Source organism: Thunnus albacares, chromosome 8 (assembly GCF_914725855.1).
Source record: "Thunnus albacares chromosome 8, fThuAlb1.1, whole genome shotgun sequence".
NCBI classification, from domain to species: domain Eukaryota; kingdom Metazoa; phylum Chordata; class Actinopteri; order Scombriformes; family Scombridae; genus Thunnus; species Thunnus albacares.
In genome coordinates this window covers 7,984,877-8,006,015 of record NC_058113.1, presented here as the reverse complement: position 1 = coordinate 8,006,015, position 21,139 = coordinate 7,984,877, and the positions used below count along the sequence as shown (strand labels likewise).

The 21,139-nt window shown below is 41.0% G+C and overlaps 1 protein-coding gene across 1 annotated transcript in view; it reads left to right on the top strand.

The window, feature by feature from the left end:
• bckdhb (branched chain keto acid dehydrogenase E1 subunit beta) overlaps nt 1-21,139 on the top strand; it is a 55,303-nt gene that overhangs the window by 778 nt on the left and 33,386 nt on the right. Inside the window, exons 2-8 of the mRNA XM_044359237.1 lie at nt 1,081-1,158; nt 4,074-4,142; nt 7,449-7,582; nt 9,367-9,522; nt 12,607-12,715; nt 17,024-17,121; nt 18,230-18,340. Of these exons, the coding sequence (XP_044215172.1) occupies nt 1,081-1,158; nt 4,074-4,142; nt 7,449-7,582; nt 9,367-9,522; nt 12,607-12,715; nt 17,024-17,121; nt 18,230-18,340 (755 nt within the window). The remainder of the gene's footprint in view (nt 1-1,080; nt 1,159-4,073; nt 4,143-7,448; nt 7,583-9,366; nt 9,523-12,606; nt 12,716-17,023; nt 17,122-18,229; nt 18,341-21,139) is intronic.

Genomic DNA, 21,139 nt, shown 5'->3' with positions numbered 1-21,139 from the left:
TAGACTCATTCACCTCACGTAACGTTTATTATAATGTGGGAATTATATCTGTAACTTAGTCTATAAATTGGCAGCACAGTTAAAGCTTATTTCAGAGCTTTATATTGTTATCCTCAATCGGAAACTGGCTCATTCTCAACAAATGAATCTGTACAATGTCAAATTTCTGATAAGACGCCAGCTGCTCGCCAAACCACATTTTTGCCCACATTAAAAGTGACTTCAAGAAATGTGAATGCTACTTGTCAGCGCACCGTTTAAATTACATGTAGGAAAAAAGGACCAAACGAATATATACTGTATTGAACATTAAATTTGAGATAATTTAAGGCTTTTAGGCTTTTCAACAGCTGTCATCACCACGACAACCGGATGAGTTTCAACCCTTCGGCTCAAACTCACCAGTTAACACGGTCACTGGTTAAAGCGAAACACCTGAGTACTTGGTTGAAGTGACATAGGTTTGGCATTCAAATGATCTATCAAGCAGCATGTTTTCAATACGAGCTGATCTGAACTCAACTTTATCATGTTCTGCACATTTGTTTCAGACTTTTGTGATTCGTTGCAGTGAATGAAAATAGTAGGGGCAGTTGCCAAACTAAAGATATCAACAAGGTTGACATTTTATTACCAGGAAAACTCTGCTTGGTGGGTAATTTACTAAATTTAAACATATTGACATTAAAGAGTTAAGAACACCTTCACACACAACAGTGATATCTTTATGGGTCCAGTCAGACCTGTTTTAGAGCTGTTTCATAATGTGGGACAGTCAAGGTATGTTTATTCTACAGTACATTTGAGCAGGATGTTGGCATGGTTAACAAAACTAAGTGCTGAAAAATTAATAGTATATTTTCTTCCTCATTCTGTTACGAAGAAGTGTGTGTCCATTGAAGGCACAGAATCATTTCCACGTTTCCTAATGTGTTTTTTCCTGCAATAACTGGTATGATTACTTGTAGTTGTGTCAAACTGCTTGTCACATCCAAATGCTGTGTGTACGGAAATTACTTGTCACTTGTGTCAAAAATTTTAAAAAATGTGTGTTGCTTTTTCTTCTAAAAAACCTTTTAGGCCCCACCCAGAAGATGAACTTGTTCCAGTCAGTTACCAGTGCCTTGGATAACACTCTTGCCTCTGATCCCACAGCAGGTAGGATTTTAAAACAAGTGATGGCTGTTATGGATTAAAATCTGCAAAATGTCAACCGTGTTACTGCACGGTTAATCATGCAGTTTTCTAAAGTATGCACTGGCTTACAATTGGACTGTATGTCCATCTTGATGTGTAAATGAAAATCTTGTGTTAGTTACACATGCTTTCCTCCTGGGGTGTCACTGTGAGTCAACACTTTTTAAGACCTATATAACAAAAACAAAAGCAGCATAAGATCTATATATCTATGCAGCAAGGTCATGGGTGCCTTAGGCTCACTGATGCATGTGGGCTAGCCCATCTGGTCCGATCCCTCAGAAGAGCTACTGTAGCACAAATTGCTGAAAAAGTTAATGCTGGTTATGATAGACAGGTGTCAGAACAGACGGTGCATTGCAGCTTGCTCCGTATGGAGCTGCGTAGCCACAGACCAGTCAGAGTGCCCATGCTGACCTCTGTCCACCGCCGAAAGCGCCTACAATGGGCACGTGAGTATCAGAACTGAACCGTGGACCAATGGAAGAAGGTGGCCTGGTCTGATGAATCACATTTTCTCTTACATCATGTGGACAGTCTCGTGCGTGTGCATCGTTTACCTGGGGATGTGATGGCACCAGGATGCAATATGGGAAGAAGGCAAGCTAGGGGAGGCAGTGTGATGCTCTGAGCAATGTTCTGCTGGGAACCCTTGGGTCCTGGTATTCATGTGGATGTTACTTTGGCACGTATCACCAACTTAACATTGTTGCAGACTAAGTACACCCCTTCATGGCAATGGTATTCCCTGATAGCAGTGGCCTCTTTCAGCAGAGCAATGCGCTCTGCCACACTGCTAAAATTGTTCAGGAAAGGTTTTAGGAACATGACAAAGAGTTCAAGGTGTTGCCTTGGCCTCCAAATGCCCCAGATCTCAATCTGATCGAGCATCTTTGGGATGTGCTGGAAAAACAAATCCAATCCATGGAGGCCCCACCTCACAACTTACAGGGCTTAGAGGATCTGCTGCTAATGTCTTGGAGCCAGATACCAGAGGACACATTCAGAGGTCTTTTGGAGTCCATGCCTTGATGGGTCAGAGCGGTTTTGGTAGCATGAGGGGGACCTACACAATATTAGGCAGGTGGTTTTAATGTTATGGCTGATCGATGTATATACATATAGCTCTGCCATCGTTATTTTTAAACAAATAAATGAATGAATTATTAAACAGATGAACCCACAATTTGTATGACTGTGGCTTGTTTCTCCAGAACTTCACACTGAGTGGTGGGAAGTGAATGAGTTCATTATCTGAGGCACTGTAAGAGTGATCAAAGTTGGATTTGAAACTGTTGGTTTTGACTGACCCATTATTATTGTTTCAAAGCTGCATTTTTCCTGTTGCTGTTTCTGTACACAAAGCATGTGTTCACTTTTGCATCATATAAAGGATCTGTCAAAATAATATTACATTTTTGCCAAAACTGTATGTTTTAATAAGCTTGTTGTCATCAATGAACATCTCTTCCTCCTATGGAATATGTGTGCATTTCTCAAGCAGAAAGCTCTCATGGATGTATAATAAGAGCTGGATAAGGCGCCGCTGCTCAGCCTTGCAGCCAATTTTTCCCAGTGGCCACTCGAGGTATTGCAGCAAAAAATCTCCCTGCAGCCCAAAAAGCATTTTCCCCTTAGACAACCACTGTAAAACAGACATCTGTAAAACTGTTGACAGGACACCTTGAACTGCAAACATCAATTCTGACTCTTTTTATTATGAACTTTTTGATTCTTGGAGGTTTTATGTTTGTAAAACTTTCCTCAAGCTGAGAAAAGCGATTTTAAAAATCTGTGACGTCATCACAATGTAAAGTCTATGGGCCAAGCAGGGGTCACTACTGCGCATATTCAGTGGGCCGCACAGCATGGAGGCAAACCCAGGAGCTAGAAACTTTTTTTGGCGTATGCACCAGGCGAGCAATTATTATTGGACTGAATGGGCGCCATTTTTAGTCCGGTATCCAGCTCTTATAATACATCCATGGAAACTCTGGGTCTGAAAAATGAGACCAATGGGGCAGTGACTTAAGCCTGGATTCTCTCTAATGGCCAACTCCACTGGCTCCAAAAAGTTCGATTGTATGGAAGTCTATGAGAAAATGACCCTAATTTTCACTTGATTTATTACCTCAGTAAACACTTTCCCAATGAGTTTATGGTCTCAATCGCTAGTTTCAAGTCTTCTTCAATACAACATCATGTTCACTTTGTAAGTTATGATCACATTTGGACAATAGATGATAAAGCAGGGTATGCTTGTCTTGTCTTGTTCAGTGTTCGGTTGTACTAAAAGACCATCTAAGGAGTTGTTCAGTATTTTGTTTTAAGCCTGTTTTTCACTTTTAACCTTAGACTGTAAATGCGCCACGCTAGCCAAGCTAGCAGCTAACACTAGCGTGAGGGTCAACTCCAGCCTATCATCCAAATATGGTCATTTCATTTCATTTTTCATAAAATGTTGAACTCAAGGCTTCAAAATGGGAGCCGACAAACCAATGGGTGACATCACGGTGGCTATGTCTATTTTTTTTTTTTTTTTTTTTTACAGTCTATGGCATGTCTTTAACAGAGCACCATCTCCTGGCAACTCCACACAGGTTAAGACACAGCTGGAGCTCTTTTAAATATCAGCATAGATCAGAGTACTTTCCTAAATTAAAAAGAAAAGATAAATTGCTTTTATTCCTAGTCCTAAAAGTAGGACAAAAATGAATCACTTTTGTCACATTTATCGCCAGTAAGGGGTGATTTCCTACTTTGAGAAGATTGAAGGGGCTCTTGGCTGTCTCCTATCTCATGTTCTGATTTTCCATGAGGTATTTTTTTTTTCCTGTGCACTTTTATCATTGACTGTTTTGTGTGTTTATCGGCAGTCATCTTTGGGGAGGACGTGGCCTTTGGTGGAGTATTCCGATGCACAGTGGGTCTGAGAGACAAATATGGTAAGGAGTTCATTCACCTTCTGATTCCCCCCCCCATTCAAATGCCACTACTGCTGAGTCTGCTAAAAACCAGTCAGCAACCTGTTCTTCTGTCTGCTTTACATGATTTCGCCACTAGGTGACAGCAGAGCACTTTCAAGAAGCTCACCCACCTCTCTTGCAAGGTCATATTGCTGTTCACTGTTCACCTAGAGGACCAGAAGGATCCGTTTGCACTTATTTGTCCATTGTAGCAGGGTAGCCTCGCAAAGTCTATACAGTAAGGTGATATTGTATCACAGTGGCCATTATGGTTATATATATTACTTAAATTTGAAATACTACATTAAAACAATCTTATAGGTTGATCAGAAACATCCTCCTAAAGAGGATCTACCCAATAATGTAGTTACAGTAACACAGACAGACGTTTTGACACTCATAGCATTAAAAAACACAGGAGTAATAAATAACATAATTAGTGGCTATAATCTATTTATTGACTGTTATAGATCTTTTTCACAGCAGGCGTTTTAACATCTCAAGTCAGGGAAAGCACTGGTGCAATTAATAACATTATTGATCGCTGAATCCCATTTAGTTTCTCCAAATTGATGACCCTGACGGTTCAACAGCTCAGCTTCCTCGGACACTTGAATGGAACTGAGCCGTTATTAATGTTATCAGTTCCACCTGTGCTTTTCCTGCTGTGACAATTTGAAATGTCTGTTGTGAAAAAAGGTCTATTGTGCATGCTGGCTCACAGGCATGGCTTACTGAGACAGTTAAATGTAAAAGAGCCATTGTTAATGTCATTAGTTAAACCTGTGATCCTAAAAATGTCGCCTCTGATTAAAAGCCCCTGCGAAAAAATCTCTTTGTGATGTTTTTTGCTTGTGTGAATGTGAGAAGAGAGATGTTTTATAAATACTATTTGAGAGCCATTGAATAAGTCTGAAGTATAATAGCAAAGTGTTGCCTTATATGCTACAAATCTCTGTATGATTCGGGTCCTTAAAGGGTAAATCAGCACATATAGCGTAAACTGATGTTGCTCTGTTTTCTGTGAGTTTAATCCTTTAAGTAGTTGTGGTTGCAGTTGTGTCACTTATAAATGAATTTGTGAAATTAGTGTATATGTCGGCTGACAGTCACAGTTCCTTAAAAACAAACTTAAGGAATCCCTATTGAAGATTTTTAAGAATTTCAGTAAGAAAAATTAATACTGACTGATAATTCATCATACTTTTTAAACTTTATTAAAAAAATTCAAATACGACCTTAAATACCCAGTAATCCAGTATTGGTCACAGCATGTGTTTTTCATCATGTGAAATGAGGTCTTTTTCACAACAAAGATTTTGACTTTTCGCAGCAGGAGAATCACAGGTGTTACTAATATTCATCTATTCAAGTGTCCCAGTAAGTCACGACAGTGAGCCAGCATGCACAATACCAGAACTCAGAAACTAAAGTGGCTAAACGGAATTCAGCTGTCATTAATTTTATTGTTTCCACCTGTCCTTTCCTACTGTGACATGTCCAAATGTTCCCCCATTAAGAAAAAGGCCTATTGGGATGAAGCTCCTACTACAGCTTGCTTTAAAGCTTGAACCCACAGAACCTGCATCTATAGTCTATTCAGTTTGTCATTTATGTATCTTCCCAGTGTTATTCAATAAGGATTTAGCCTCTAAAAGACCCTGGTGACTCCATGTCAGGACAGAAATACCTAATGGGGGCTTTAGCATCATACAGATTTTAATGTAAAATAGGCTGTATGGATGTCCAATACTGGTGCTAAGCAGAATAACAGTTAGTGCTTAGAACTCATTTTCTCTAGGATCAACCCATTTGTGAGCCCTACTTTTTTCTCTCCAAACAGTATAAACAGCCCGCTGTCTCCTCTGTCCAGTCACAGTGGGTTTAATTGTTTTTCTTGTTTATAAAAGGAGTATAAAATAATTAGATGTGAGTTTCCAGTTTATTTTTTATTTGTGTGCGTGTGTTTTTTTTTAATAGCGAGTAGTCTCAAATCAATCCTACAGTAGCCGGCTTTGCCTTTTGTTTTCATTGACGTCAGAAGTGTTGACCTTTTGGAGAGGGATCATTATTTTCCATCTCATCCTTGTGTACAGCGACGAGCGCAAAGCTGTTTTTATCCCTCTCACTACTGAAAGGGATGGTGCACACCTCTGCCACCCGCAGCCATTATACAGAACAGAGGTTAATGCGGGGCCGACACTATACGAATGGCTTTTTACGAGGCTGATGCATTCACCTCAGTGATCCAGCTCTCCCGCCGTGGGCTCGTGGCTACCTCTGAGTGCTGTTTCCCTGGAAAAAAAAAAAAAAAAATCCAACAAAAAAACAGTACACATTGACTCCACGCTCTGACTCGCTCTCACCGATGCGTTTAGCCTTTTTCACTGAAAGCAGCATCGGTGTCAGACAGCGAGTTACCCAGAAATATTTAAATTAGCATTTAAGACTCAGGCACAGACAGTCGACAGTAGGACACATTTCACAAACTACACAGTTATTTTAACATCACTTGATTGTATTTTCCTCGTATTAGTTGATTTGTTGCTTTAATGACACACAGAAGCACGCACACACATGTTATTTACTGTTTTTTTTTTTTTCACATCAGCTGCGTGTTTGAGGTTGGCTTCAGTCTGAGAGGCAAAGCATTAAATTTTGATCACTTAATTGTTCATTCCTCTAAGGGTTTGTGGTGCTGCGGTTGCTAATTGAACTTTGAAAGCACAGAGCCAGAGCATGGTACACACGGCAGAGTCACACTACTGAGACTCTCACTTCCCAGCAATCCAAAAAAAGACCGGATTGGCAAATATACAAAGATGAGAGCAAAAATAACATTCGCAATCCAAATATAGAGTCGGCACTCTTGTGGCTCTTTTTCAGATTATAGGGTGGAGAATGGAAATATTTTTTTTCTTCTGTTTTTACTCTATGGGGATTGTGTGCATCCCAGACTTGGTTAGCTACAGCTGAGGAAGAATCATCAGCTTGTCACCTCACTTATTTTAGGACTGCATGGCATTTAAGAGGAGTATTCTTTGAAGTCTCATTACTCAAACGTTTGGCGTTGGCCTTTCTCCGTTGTCAAAAAAAGACATGCAGTTGCTCAGCCACTCTACAGATTTGATCAATGGTACCAAATAAATTATTACATGCAACGGCCCGTTCAGCAATCCAAGCCTGTTTTTGGTTTTTTTTGCTCACCCAATAGCCAGCTGGTGTCCTTATCCACTGCTTCATCCTCTTTTTCTGTCTTTTCTGCCTCTCTTCTACTGTCTCCAGGTAAGGACAGAGTCTTCAACACTCCCCTTTGCGAGCAGGGGATTGTGGGATTCGGTATTGGTGTAGCTGTTGCTGGTGCCACAGCCATTGCTGAGATCCAGTTTGCTGACTACATCTATCCTGCTTTTGACCAGGTAAGACACACTACCTTGCTCAGTGACATACTGTTGCAGGCTAACCCAGTGTCAGCGCAAGACAAGAGCTTAAAATTAGTGTAGTGACAAGAAGTCCCTACATATTTTTACCACAAAGTAACGCATGGAATTTTCTTTCAAACTAAAACTAAAGCAAAAATATAGACGTAATATGGACGTTTTTATTGACAAAAATCATTACATTTTGTTCACAAAAGGAAGTAGAGGAAAGGAAAAAAAACAACATGCATAGATTTTTTTTTTTCCATTTTACACAATTAGTAATTTTTGTCAGTACTAAGCCAAAGGATATCTCACCATCATTATTTTTAAATATAGTACAACTCACATGCCAAATGATGGTATATCTGAGTGGCTTCACTTACCCTGAAAATAAAAAATGAATGGCTAGCTAAGACACAGTGACTATGCCTTTAGCCTGAGGTTTTAGCTTTTAGATTACAGACATCTCCCACAGAAAAATTCTGTGGGAGATGTCTGTAATCTAAAGGCTTATTATGCATGAACCTAGCAACTACAGTTTGAAGGTCACTTTGCTGCTTCCTCATTCTGAGTCGATATACTTTGCACAAACGCAGAGCATAGAGCTGGAATATACTTGTTGCACCGGCCTGGTGTGAGCATACTCTGTTTCACTTTAGCAGGGCTTTGGACGAAGTGCAACCAAGATATCATTTTTGTTGCACACAAACAAAGACTTATCACTGAATAAAAGTCTAACAATCATTCTAACAATAGTGGTCATGATTTCGTAATAACAATTTGGTTTGCTTCCTTGTGACACCTCCACAACTACAAACACAATAATCCATGCTAACGTATGAAGAAGTACATCTGTGTAGAGACTTCTGAGCAACATATAAAATTGAATATCTTCAAAAACAAAAACATATAGCAGAGAAAAAAGAAACGGAAAAAAAAACAGTCTGGCACTCACTCGCTTTTCCACGTCTACATGCTCTCCTGAGAAAGATTAATGTGGCATTAACAGGCTGAGCAGGACAGTGGGCTGCACTTCTGTTTGACCATGCATACATGTTGACACTAGTGTCATTCTGTGTGCTCTCGCCCTCCACAAGATAAATGTGTGTCCCTGCTATGTCAAGGAAACATAAAACAGAGCCTGATACTGGAGACACTTTCTAACAGGCTCCTGTTGCAATGCAGAGTAACAGTAGATATTTGGTGTCAGGCCTTGAGTGGGCTCCCTCTGTCTCCTTCTGTGCTCTCGCTTAAAACAATCCAGCAGTCCAAACTGACCTCAGAGAGACATAAAACGTTGAATTAACAGTCCACCTGAGTTTCAAGGAAGAAAACTTGGGACACCTTTTTGGAGGAAGCCCAGTATCACAAACAGTAGAAGTAAGTAAAATAAATCAGACATTTGAGGTGATTCTGCTCGTTAAAAATAAAGCAGGGTTTCAATAGCTTTAAGAGAAATAGCAGAGGAAATGGGTCTGCACATAATGCCAAGATCTGGTGTCCACCAGTGTGGTCTTGATTCATAAAAAATAAATAAATGTTATCTTTTTTTCCCAGTGAGTTTCTGCTAAATCATTTCTCTCAACAAATAAAAATGACACTGTCATACATTCATTGTAACCTCATTTTTTTCATGACAATGTTTTAATTGTCTTTTTTACATATAAAAACTTGCTGCTCTCACTGCCGCAACAACCCAGGTGTGGCATTAGGATGATTAAAGGTTCATCTTGTTGTTTCATCTTGTTTTATTAACCTGAATTATTCTGGTCTTTTTCCAGATAGTCAATGAAGCAGCTAAGTACCGCTATCGCTCTGGCAACTTGTTTGACTGTGGGAACCTCACCATCCGAGCTCCGTGGGGGTGTGTTGGCCACGGATCACTTTACCACTCTCAAAGCCCCGAGGCCTTCTTCGCCCACTGCCCCGGCATCAAGGTTAACTGTGCACTTCATTACACATGCTGACTTGTATTTCTTTCCTTTTATATTTGTTTCTGTTGTTTCGCAATTATGAAATGTCACATCTTGCCCCAGAACATGTCAGAACATGAAGGCGTACAGACTGCTGAGCCGATTACACTTATGAAGTGCAGTGCAAATTTACAGTCATTAGTTACAGTATATTCATGCTAATACCGTATCAGAATCAGGTGATAGAGTCCATTTCAGTGGGAGTCCCGGGCCTTGTTGAGGAGCCCGGCTGAAGATGGGAAGAAACTGTTCATGTGGTGTGAAGTTTTGGTCTCGACAGACCTCAGCCTCTTGCCGGAAGGGAGCGTTTCAAAAAGTTTATGTCTGGGGTGGGAGGGGTCGCCTCAGCATCCTGAAGGTGTGCAGGTCCTGGAGGGACGGCAGATTGCATCTGATCACCTTTTCGGCACAGCAGATGATACGCTGCAGTCTGCTTTTGTCCTTGGCAGTGGCAGCAGCACACCAGATGGTGATAGAGGAGGTGAGGATGGACTCGATTGTGGCGGTGTGGAAGTGCACCGTCATTGCCTTTGGCTGGTTGAATTTTTCAGCCGCTGCAGGAAGTACATCCTCTGCTGAGCCTTCTTGGTGAGGCCGCTGATGTTGCGCTCCCACTTGAGGTCCTGGCTGATGATGGTTCCTAGGAAGCGGGAGGACTCCACGGTGTCGACTGGGGAGCCACACAGGGTGATGGGGGCAGGTTGTGCTGTGCTCCCTCTGAAATCCACAACCATCTCCACAGTCTTTAGACAGCCTTTTTACACACTAAGTCACCAGATGGTCAATCTCCCCCTTGTAGGCGGTCTCATCCCCACCAGACATGAGCCAAATGAGGGTGGTGTCATTTGTTAACTCCAGGAGCTTGAAGAACTGATGACCGGAGGTACAGCTGTTGGTGTACAGGGAGAAGAAAAGTGGAGAAAGGGCGCAGCCTTGAGGGGAGCCCGTGCTGATGGTCCAGGATTCAGAGACATGTTTCCCCAGTTTTATGTGCTGCATCCTGTCAGACAGGATGTCAGTGATCCATCTGCAGGTCAAGTCGGGCACGTGCAGCTGCGAGAGCTTGTCCTGCAGCAGAGCTGGGATGACAGTATTGAAGGCGGATCTAAAATCCACAAACAGAATCCTGGCGTAGGTTCCTGCGGTGTCCAGATGTTGGAGGATGAAGTGGAGGGCCATGTTTGCAGTGCCGTCCACAGACCTGTTGGCTCTTTAGGCGAACTCTGAGGGGTGTAGGAGTGGGTCCATGATGGATTTGAGGTGGGACAGTACAAGGCAGTCAAAAGACTTCATTACCACAGAGGTTATGGCAATGGGGTGGTAGTCATTGAGACCTGTAGGCATTCAATTATTGGGGATGGGGATAATGGTAGAGGTCTTGAAGCAGGCTGGTACGTGGTTTGTCTCCAGTGAGGTGTTAAAAATGTCAGTGAATACCGGAGACAACAGGTCAGCACAGTGCTTTGGGGTGGAGGGAGAGAGAGACAATATAACTATAATACTGAGAGGAGAGGGAGAATGAAGAAGGAATAAGGGAAGAAGAAAAGCATACAATGTGAGAAATGGGTACAAAAATTACAAATGTTTATGTAAGTAGGCTTTCAACAAGTACAGACATGTAAAGAATGTGTGCAAAATGACGAACCTAAGTTACTCCATGCCTTCCAGTATGACCAAAAAAACCCCAAAAAGTATCAAAAAGTGTTTTAAATGAATTGTAATGGTTTTATTCAATCAAAGGTATGGCTGCACCTTAATATTTAATCAATTATATTTTTAAAAAGGCCCAAAGTGAATTTTTAAGAAGCTTTTTTTTCCCCCTGCAGCATTCTCCATAAAACAGTGCAGGATCAATATTGGATCAACAAAAGTCTGGATATACTTGCACTCAAAGCGTCCTAAACTTTCTGTACCAACCGTCTGAGAAGCATAGCATGTTTTTGTAGACCGGTGAATGTGTTCCAATCTGGAGAAATTTAAACCACAGCAGCAAGTGAAAATTGTTTTCTAAGGCACCGATAGTGATCTGCACATTACAATAGTGATCCCCACGCCAACATTTAAATTTATTAGTATCCACCACTGCTAATCCTCTATTGACTGTGGAGTTGGTTAAACGGGAACCAATGATCAAACCACCATGTAATTTTGCCTGAAATGACTCCCAAGATATGTAATGCTCTGTATCTGAAAAAACCTCATAATTTCTCTGTTCATTGACTGACAGTGCTGTGACTTTGTTCTGTTGCCCATAATCCCCTCCAGACTCCTCACCCTGCCACATAGAAATGTGCTAAACATGTGCTTAATCCAATGTTAGGGGGAAAATAAATCTTTACTGCTTACAGAGGGATGACCCAGAGTTCAGTATACTTTGAATGATAATGTCACTTAGATGGAATGAACAGCATGTGCGCAGAGTCAACAAGTCCATTTCAAAGTGTCAGTTGTAACATCCTTCCATGTCTTTCTTCCTGAGTATGAATACATATATCATCATTACCGAAGCTTCTTATTCACCGCAGACTGGAAATGACTGTATAGTTTACAGCTACAGTTGATCCGTTTTGTGTAACCATTGCTGAGAGCAATAAACATGTTGTCTCTCTGCAAAGGTCAGGCTGATAAATGTTAATCTCTGTGCATACTATCAGCACATTTTGCTCCATCTGGCGGTCAGTCCCACCACACTCCCTGACAGGCTTGGTTCGCCTGTGGTCCAGTGTTGTCATGATACCCAAGTTTTGACCTAAATACCATTCACAATTACAATGCCAGAGAGAGGAAGAGACAAGAACTGCAGTATGAGTAATCCATTGATATGGAGAGGTTATAGTTACTTCTGCAGGTTTTATGTCAGTCATTCTGTAAATGAAACTTTCTCTGATATTACAATCCATCCTCTTGGAGAAGACAAGTGAAAATATTAAACAATGGTGAAAATGAACTTGGAATTGGAGGTTTATCAACAGTATTGAGTTAGTAGTGAAAGTTCAGCTGCTTTGGCAACATTACTGGGCTTAATGAAGTGTGTGTTGTGTTCCTTAGGTTGTAATACCTCGTGGTCCAGTACAGGCCAAGGGGCTACTCCTCTCCTGCATCGCTGACAAGAACCCGTGCATTTTCTTTGAACCCAAGATCCTTTACAGAGCAGCAGGTAAGCTGGATCGTATGTAAATGTACCGTAAATCTGAAGTCGACAGGAAACTAAATGCTTGTTAGATTTCTTCATTTGTCCCAAGCTACCTCCAGCATCCTGCCTCACCGGACCTCTCTGTCTGTTTGCATGGTTTCCTTATTGAAAGCAAATATTCTACCTTTTAGAGGTGTGGGGCAAGACAAACAAACAATATGCCTGACTGCAAACAATGTGAGTGAGATCAGCAGGATCATGAGCATGAAGCTGACCGTCTAAATGGGCTGTGAAGTGTTGACAGCGCCGGGCTGAATCCTCTCTCCCTCCCCTCCCCTCCCCTCCCTGTGGGGAGGGAACATTGGTGTTCAGGCTAGCACGGATAAACATCAGTCCAGCATGACTTTGGTTGGACTGCTGTGCAAAAAGGTGTCCAGCAAAGTCTTTATCAAGTCTAAACACTCGTTGGCAGCTCTTGAAAAACACTTGGCTACATGACAATAATTTGATATGTTTGAGTGGGACTGTGTTGGAGATTTAAAGATGTAGTTTTGAGGTCATTATAGTAATGAAAGTCAGAACTGGAACAGATTGGTACTACCAGCCTCAAAGCGAAGCCTTTTCCTCCTTGATAAGAGCCAGATGAGATTGTAAAATATTACAGCCGGCTACTGAGACTGTTTCAGTTATGGCACTAGGTTAGTGATAATTGTCCAAAACATTTCTGATGTTGCAGTGTGCGCCTGATATTGAAACCTCTTATCCGCTGAAAGGGAGTGAGTCCATTCATCACATCTCTCGCACAGTTTCTTCAGTTTTTAATTAAAGAGCAACAAAATGTTTTTTTAACCTTCATACCTACATATGCTACTAATGATGATGAAAAAAGTTTTACAGAAACAGTAACGTCTTGCCTGTTTCCACTGAGATGTGTTGAAACACAAAGTGTAGATATGCACATTATATATAATAAAGATATTTAATACATACTTTATTCCATTATTATTGATTTCTTTAATACCACACAGCTGTGGTCTAATAAAAAAAACAGTCTGTCAAAGCTGTGTAGGATTCAGTGTCTGAGCACATGATTTGATATGATAATGAAATATAAGCATGATGTCTTAGGCTGTATTCAGATCAAATCAGGCGTTGCGGTGCACCGCTGCAGGGTTCAGCAGAGGTGTGGGGGGGGGGGGGGGGGGGGGGGCATGTTTGTGCTCTAAAAGGTAACCACTGTGAAACAATCAGAAAATAACATTTTATTGATCTGATTCACCAACTTTCTCGCTACCACTGCCCACTCTCTTCATTCACTCCCCAACTCGCTTGACCACAGCTGCTCGCTCTCTCTCTCTCTCTCTCTCTCTGTCTCATCATCAAAGCCAGATTTTACTTTTAACATTATCAAATGAAGAGAACTGTCCTCCCCCTCTTCCTAGTAATGTCAGTGCGTTTCTCCAGGAATTGACTCTGGATCAACTTCCTGGCAACAGGCCCTCGCTGCAGCCAAAATGCCTGTAGCCTAAATGCACTAAGCCCATTCAAATGAACGGGAGGACTGACGTTTTTGCCGCACAGCTGATTTAGTTGGAATACGGTCTTACATTGACAGGGCAGCCAAGAGCAGGTGATTGAATTCTCCTTGGCAGTGTTTTTGTTTGCATTGTTGCTCGGTTCGTTTGGATCTTTGGTTTATAAGCCTCTTGGGGAGCAATGAGATAGCACATCAACGATACGCTTCATGTAACCACCATGTTCTATCATGCAGCTATTCCTGCTGAGGACTGATGCCAAATATAATACATATATTCAAAGTCCTCTTAATTACATGACATAACATTAATATCGCAACATGTTTGTGAGACGATATACTTACTCGCCAAAAATATCTGTAGATAAGGAAGATAAGATAGATAAGGAGAAACAAGAACCACAAGCACATAACAAACTAAAGGCCAGGAGCTCAGTGAAACACTTCCCCCAAAAAATATTTGGCTTAAACTGGCAACACAGAGTTGACTTGGAAAATTCTGACGTGGATACAACTCTAACTTTAGATGAGAATGTGGACGCTCGAGAACCCATCATAATCTGCTGGTTTAACTGTCACAATTTAACGTCAACAAGAAAGAGTTAAATACCTGTATATGATAAAATACACAACAAAATATGAACAACCGTAAAAAAAGAACTTAAAACAATACATTTTTAAGGTCACGTTTACTTACCGGTCACGTTTCAGGAATTATTTTTGATTTCATAACGCGGCGGAGTGAGCCAGCACTCGTGTCAGATACACATGCCTCTAATGATCTCTGCTCGGATTATGAAGTCATGTTTTTAATCGCAACGGCCAAGTCAATTTTATTTGTATAGCCCAATATCACAAATCACAAATTTGCCTTAGGGGGCTTAACTGTCTGTACAACAATACAACATCCTCTGTCCTTAGACCCTCGTTTCAAATAAGGAAAAAACTCCCTAAAAAACCTTTTTAATAGGGGGAAAAAATGGAAGAAACCTCAAGAAGAGCAAGAGAGGAGGATCCCTTTCCCAGGATGGACAGATGTGCAATAGATGTGTGTACAGAATACAACACAAATTACAGAATACAGCGTTGAACAGGATAACAAAATTATAATGGATTTATAATATATTTATGAAGAAGTTGAGGACACCAAGCAGCTTCCAGGTGCAGCCAGAACAGAATAGGACCTGAGCCACACGACCTCCATCACCATGGAGACCTGAGAGGAGGACAGACTACACATGCACACAGGGTAGACTCACATCACACCATTCACATACGAGGGAGAAGATACAAGAAAAGAGAGAAGGATAAAGACGTCATTCAGAGAGAGATAGAGAGAGAGAGCGAGACAAGATGTGAGGCTGGACTCCTGCAGGATGGGGAACCAGATCCAAAAACTCAGGAAATGGCACCGACAGCCAGGGAAGCAGAGCGATTCCTGGATGGGTGCTGGTCCAGCAAGAGATGCCTGAGAGAAAAGAGGAGAAAATAGGGAGAGAGAGGGAGAGAAGAGAGAGAGAGGGGCACACAGCTCGGAGGCTCATGTGCGGTCTTCCTTTTTTTCAGAGGAGGATTAAAACCACACATCTGTCTCATCAAGGCCATACTGTTTTGTAGGGCCTGAGATTCCACTTATTAAACCATAACCTAGTTTTCATAATTCAATTTTAACATTCTGCAAAATGCTATTATTCCACTGAAAAGCTCTATTTTCTGTCTTCCCTGCAAGCCCAAACCAGGAGTTGCATATGATTTTCCCGAGCTATTTCTGTTGTTTTAACATAGTGAGCCGTCAAGATGTGAAATTTTTCTTTCCTTTATAGCCTCTCGAAGGCTTGAAAGGATCATGGAAGTCATTCAGGGTTTCCAGAAAGGTCTCAAACCCCATTTCTCTGCAGAGTATAATTACTGTGACTAATTGTAATTTTGAGTTCATGCGTTGCCATGTAGGAATGCTTTTAGCAGTTCAGTTCCCCCTAAAATGCACTCACACTTCAAGATCCTGGCCTCTACAGCCAAAGCAATAGTTGTGAACAAGATTCAAAAACAATTAAAATACTACATTTTATGACTGTATGTTGTGTCTGCGCAGTATAAATATTTTAATAAGCTTCATGCTTGTGATGGCAGTTTGAGTTTATGATAAGTTTTTTTTTTTTTTTTTTTTGCTTTGTAATTATTTCCATGAGCGTGCTGAAGTCTTCCAAGACATTATTAACTATTATTCAAACCATATACTTACATGCACTTTGTCTTGGACCCTAGTTCAAAGAGAGCCTGGCTGCGAGGCTCCCCCTTTTGGACTAATGTCCTATTTCTGTGGCCCCTTTTCCGATTGGTATCCCATCCCACCAGTGTTTTGTTGTCAAGATTAATCAAGTTTATGAGCTTGTAGCTGGCGAAAGTTATCATTAGATCATGCATTATATTGTGCTGATAAAAGCACTTTGTCTCTGGTGAGAGATGAAGTTCTGGAAAAAGCATGAAGAAGCATTTGAAATGGGCCAGATAAAATGTTCTTCAGCAGGAATTTCTGTTTCTTGATGGTTTGTCATTTCACCAGTTTTTCAACTACTCTATTATTTCGAGGTACGGTCAGTTTGGGTTCGTAGTATTTTGCATGGCAACCACAGGGAACATAGTGAATTGATTAATGAATGCGTTCAGAACCGACCCCTGTTTATTTTGAGTGTGAGCTTGCATGTAATGTGTTTTCATGTAAGCGCATCGCAGCACTGATGGAATATTAATCTGTTATTTATGTGTGTGTGTGTGTTTGTGTGTGTGTGTTTCCTCAGTGGAGCAGGTTCCCGTGGAGCACTACACCATCCCCCTCTCGCAGGCCGAGGTCCTGCAGGAAGGAAGTGATGTCACTTTGGTTGCCTGGGGGACGCAGGTAGGTAGTGCATCAGTGACAGTGGGTAACCTAAGCAGTTTTAAGTTGTCATTTATCTGTGGATCATTTTCCGTGGTCACAGGAAGAAAAAAAAAAAAAGGAGTCGAGCCTCATCAACACTAAATGATGTTTGAAGCCACAGAGGCAAACAGCGGATTAACTTTAAATCTATCACAACCCCCCTCTGTCCCAGCAGGATCTCTCAGCTGGCAGTCTGAGACTATATCTGCCCAGACATCTCCACAACATCATGGCTGTTCTTGGCTCTCCACGTGTTAACAGTACATGTCTGCTGCACATTTTTCCATTGTTGCCTTTCTTTTCAACCGAAAGATTTTATTTTCTGCAGCTTGGGATCAAGGTGCCTGTAACTCACCAGGAGTCAGGCCCGAGATTGATTGTACCCAGCCACTTAAACGGGCTTATCCAGGCCGTAATGTACCTGCAGCACGGGAGGGGGGTTGGAGGGCATACAAGGAAAACGTCTCCGTCAAAGCCAGCATTATTGTTGAAGGGTGAACAGGGAAGAAAGAGGATCCAGTAAAGTAGTGGAAACCGTGGTTCTCCTTTTTTGAAATGCCACTCTTTATTTCCCACCTCATTACTCCCCTCATCTGTCAGGACTCAGCAGATGAGAGCAAAGAAAACAACTTAGAGAGTGGCGTGAAAGACCTCACAGCCCCTAGTCTATTTTATCTGTGGAAATACTTTCACGGCAGCATCATTCCAAAATAAATGCTTAGTGTTATTGAGCTAATTTGTTAGACTGAGGCCATCGCCTGTATCTGTCAAACTGGTTTAAGTACTGACAACTCTTCCAACTGTGATGATTCAGATTTATCACAGCATTTTTTTTTTTTTATTTGGAAGCAGCCAATTATGCCTGCCAGTAAACATGAGCTCTGTGAACGCAAGTACTTTATTACTGAAATGATAAATTAATGGGGCTAACTTGCTGCCCATGTTTTGATGTTGAAATGACTGTTTTCAGCTTTCTGTTTATTAGACACTGAGTTATGAAACACTATGCTTTAGCAGAACGAAGGAAAAATATAAACTGTTTATCTTTTTCTGCATTATCTCATTAGACTTTTCTTCTCGCACTCAGATCCATGTGATGAGGGAGGTTGCCAACATGGCTCAAGAGAAACTCGGAGTGTCCTGCGAGGTCATTGATCTACAGACCATCCTGCCCTGGGATATTGAAACTGTTTGCAAGGTGACACAGACACACACACACACACACACACACACACACATGTATCACAGCATCCTGAGCAAAAACATGTCTCAAAGATGACATGAATCTGAACATGAAGGAAACACTCTATACTCTCATTCTCTACTGAGTTTGATTTATATTTTGTTTGTCATGTACATGCACACGAGTGGCATGATACATATTCCCATGAATGGTTTCACACCATTTCACTTAGAGGTATGTGGCAGTAATGCCCCATGAAATGCAGCAATGCATCAACAAAGGTAGTAAAGAAGTCTGTTAGACAGTGGATGGATGTAAACAATGTAGCCTTCAAATTTTTTAGGAAAATTCACCTTTGAAAATGTTTATAATACACAGTGCATTTTGGTGAGTAACACTGGAGAAAACTCCACATGGCACATTTTTAACAAAATTCCATAAATATAGTTTTGTATCATTGCCTGTTCTATATATCTAGTGACAGTTTTGGTCACAGACTGTTTAGCCATGTTCTGCATTCCCAAGTGATTACACTCATTTAGATCATTTAGATCATCATTTGGTATAAATACTGTCGCTATTGAAGAGCTGTTCAATAGAATCATCTTCTTACTGTAGATGTGTATGTTGTGGTGGAGACAATGGGCCTCGTGCAAGAATCGTGCGAACAGATTCATTCTTAAAATACACAATGATGAGTGATTAAGAACATTTGTGGCATTCATCCATTTTCTCATACTTGAAATTTTCTCTTAGTTACAAATGAAGTTAATGAGCGGTCCAGACCTGTCATACATGCCATAAATAGATCATCTCTGCATTTCTTCACTGTGGAGACTTACAATGACAGCATTTATCTTCATGTCAAAGCATTCCCTCTTTATTTCTACCGCAGTGCAGAGCTGCTCTGATGACATGTCAGCTAGATTCATATTTTCTAATTGTTTCAGGTCTCCTACCAGTGACACTCCTAAATTTGTTATGTGTTAATTCCTATGTGTCTTCTGATTTCTGAAAGCAGGACTTGAAGTTGCGCAGTGTTTTTACTCAGTTCTTTGTGAATGAAGCTCACCCACAAACGGAGCAGAACATGGAGCCTTATATGGCAATTTTAGGGGCGTGGATTATGCTAATTATCACATCTCACAAAGGCACACCTCCTCATGAACAGATGACATTCATCAGGCTGAAACAAGCGATTTATGACAAGTCCAGGCAGTTAAGAGAGTTTGTTGAATCCCACATAGGATTTTCTTATTTTCCTCTTATTGCTTTGCGCAAGAACAAAATATAAGAGAAAAATAAGAAAACATTCATGCGTTAGGCCCAATGTTCACAGTGTGTCTCAGTGTGGTTCTCTTAGCTTGATAAACAGGATTCCTTCCACAGCTGGTAAGATTTGCCTACTAGTTTGTGTTGTCTCTGCCTTCTGCAGCGCTGTGGCACTAAGTAAAACAAAATATTTTTGTTTTGGAGGGCTTTGAGAAAGGAGTTTGCTTTCCAGTGGGTATTCTGTTTACTTTGAAATAGTTGCATAGAAAGGTTTTTTTTTTCCCTGGTCACCAGAAGCGAGTGTCAGTAGACTAAACCACCAGGATACCAGCCACACAAAGTCTGATGTTTTTGAAAAGCTGTTTGGAAATAAAAACCAAGGTGTGTGTGTGTGTGTGTGTAAAGGTGGACCTCAAGGAGCTTCACAGACGGAGATGAATCATACATCTCTCCAGTCTTACTTTTTAAATAGCCTCTGAATATATCATATGCTGTCTGCCTGTGTCAACACGTCTGTTTTTTTTTTTTTTTGCAGACAATCACCAGATACGTTTTAACTGGCCATATTTATCGTCCAATTTTCATGCTCCTCTGATGAAAACATACGACTTTGTCAGTTGAGCATCATGCTCCTCCTGCTGCCAAGCAAATCTTATAACCAACAGTTAAAGCTCAGGATGAAATTGTGGTAGGAGGGTAGTAATTTAATAGGGAGTCAATTGGAACTGATGGCAGAGACTGTAGTATCGCGCTGGTGCTGAAGGACTTGCAACTTGAAGTGCGCAGTAGTCAGTTACAGACTGTTTGTTCAAAGAAGGGACTTCTCAAGTGATTGTGGTAGTTTTTTTTTTTTTTTTTTTTTTGAAGCGCTGCCCCATTAAAACAAGTGCCATGAAATTGAATAGTGTGTTTATGGGCTTCTTAGTGGGCCTAATGCCAGTCCTACCACCTCGGGCCTGTCAACAACATCTCTCCTTGTCATTGCCTCCAACCAAACGCTCACTTAAATGTTGATTTCAAATGCATAAACCAATTTCCCCACAACCCCCAAACACATACACTCACTCACTAACACACAGATCGTGTTCCGCATTTCATTTTTGGCAGTTAAGTCACTCACTGTTGCATTACTCTGATACACTGGTATCCCTAGAGTGTGTTTTTTTTCTCTGCCTCTCCATTGAGACCCTTTTTTTTTTCTGATGTGCTCTGCTGGCTGAGCTCAGAAAAAAGCCTTTAATCAAGCTATTATCAAATCTCAGTGAAGGCACAATTAATTCCAGGCTAAATCATGATTATTATCACCCAGACTAATGCATAGGAATACACATTAAAGGCTTTTATTTTAACTTTTCATTAATCTGAAGCGCATCAGCAAATATCCAGATGGGCATTAGTCAGAGTGAAAACAATGTAAGTCTATGACTGTAGTAATGTTATATAAGACTCGTCAATACAAAAGGTGGTGGAGCACAAAGTATATAAATACAAATCTTGTTCTGTTCATTTGATGCATAAAAGGTGTTGAAGGTACAACACCGA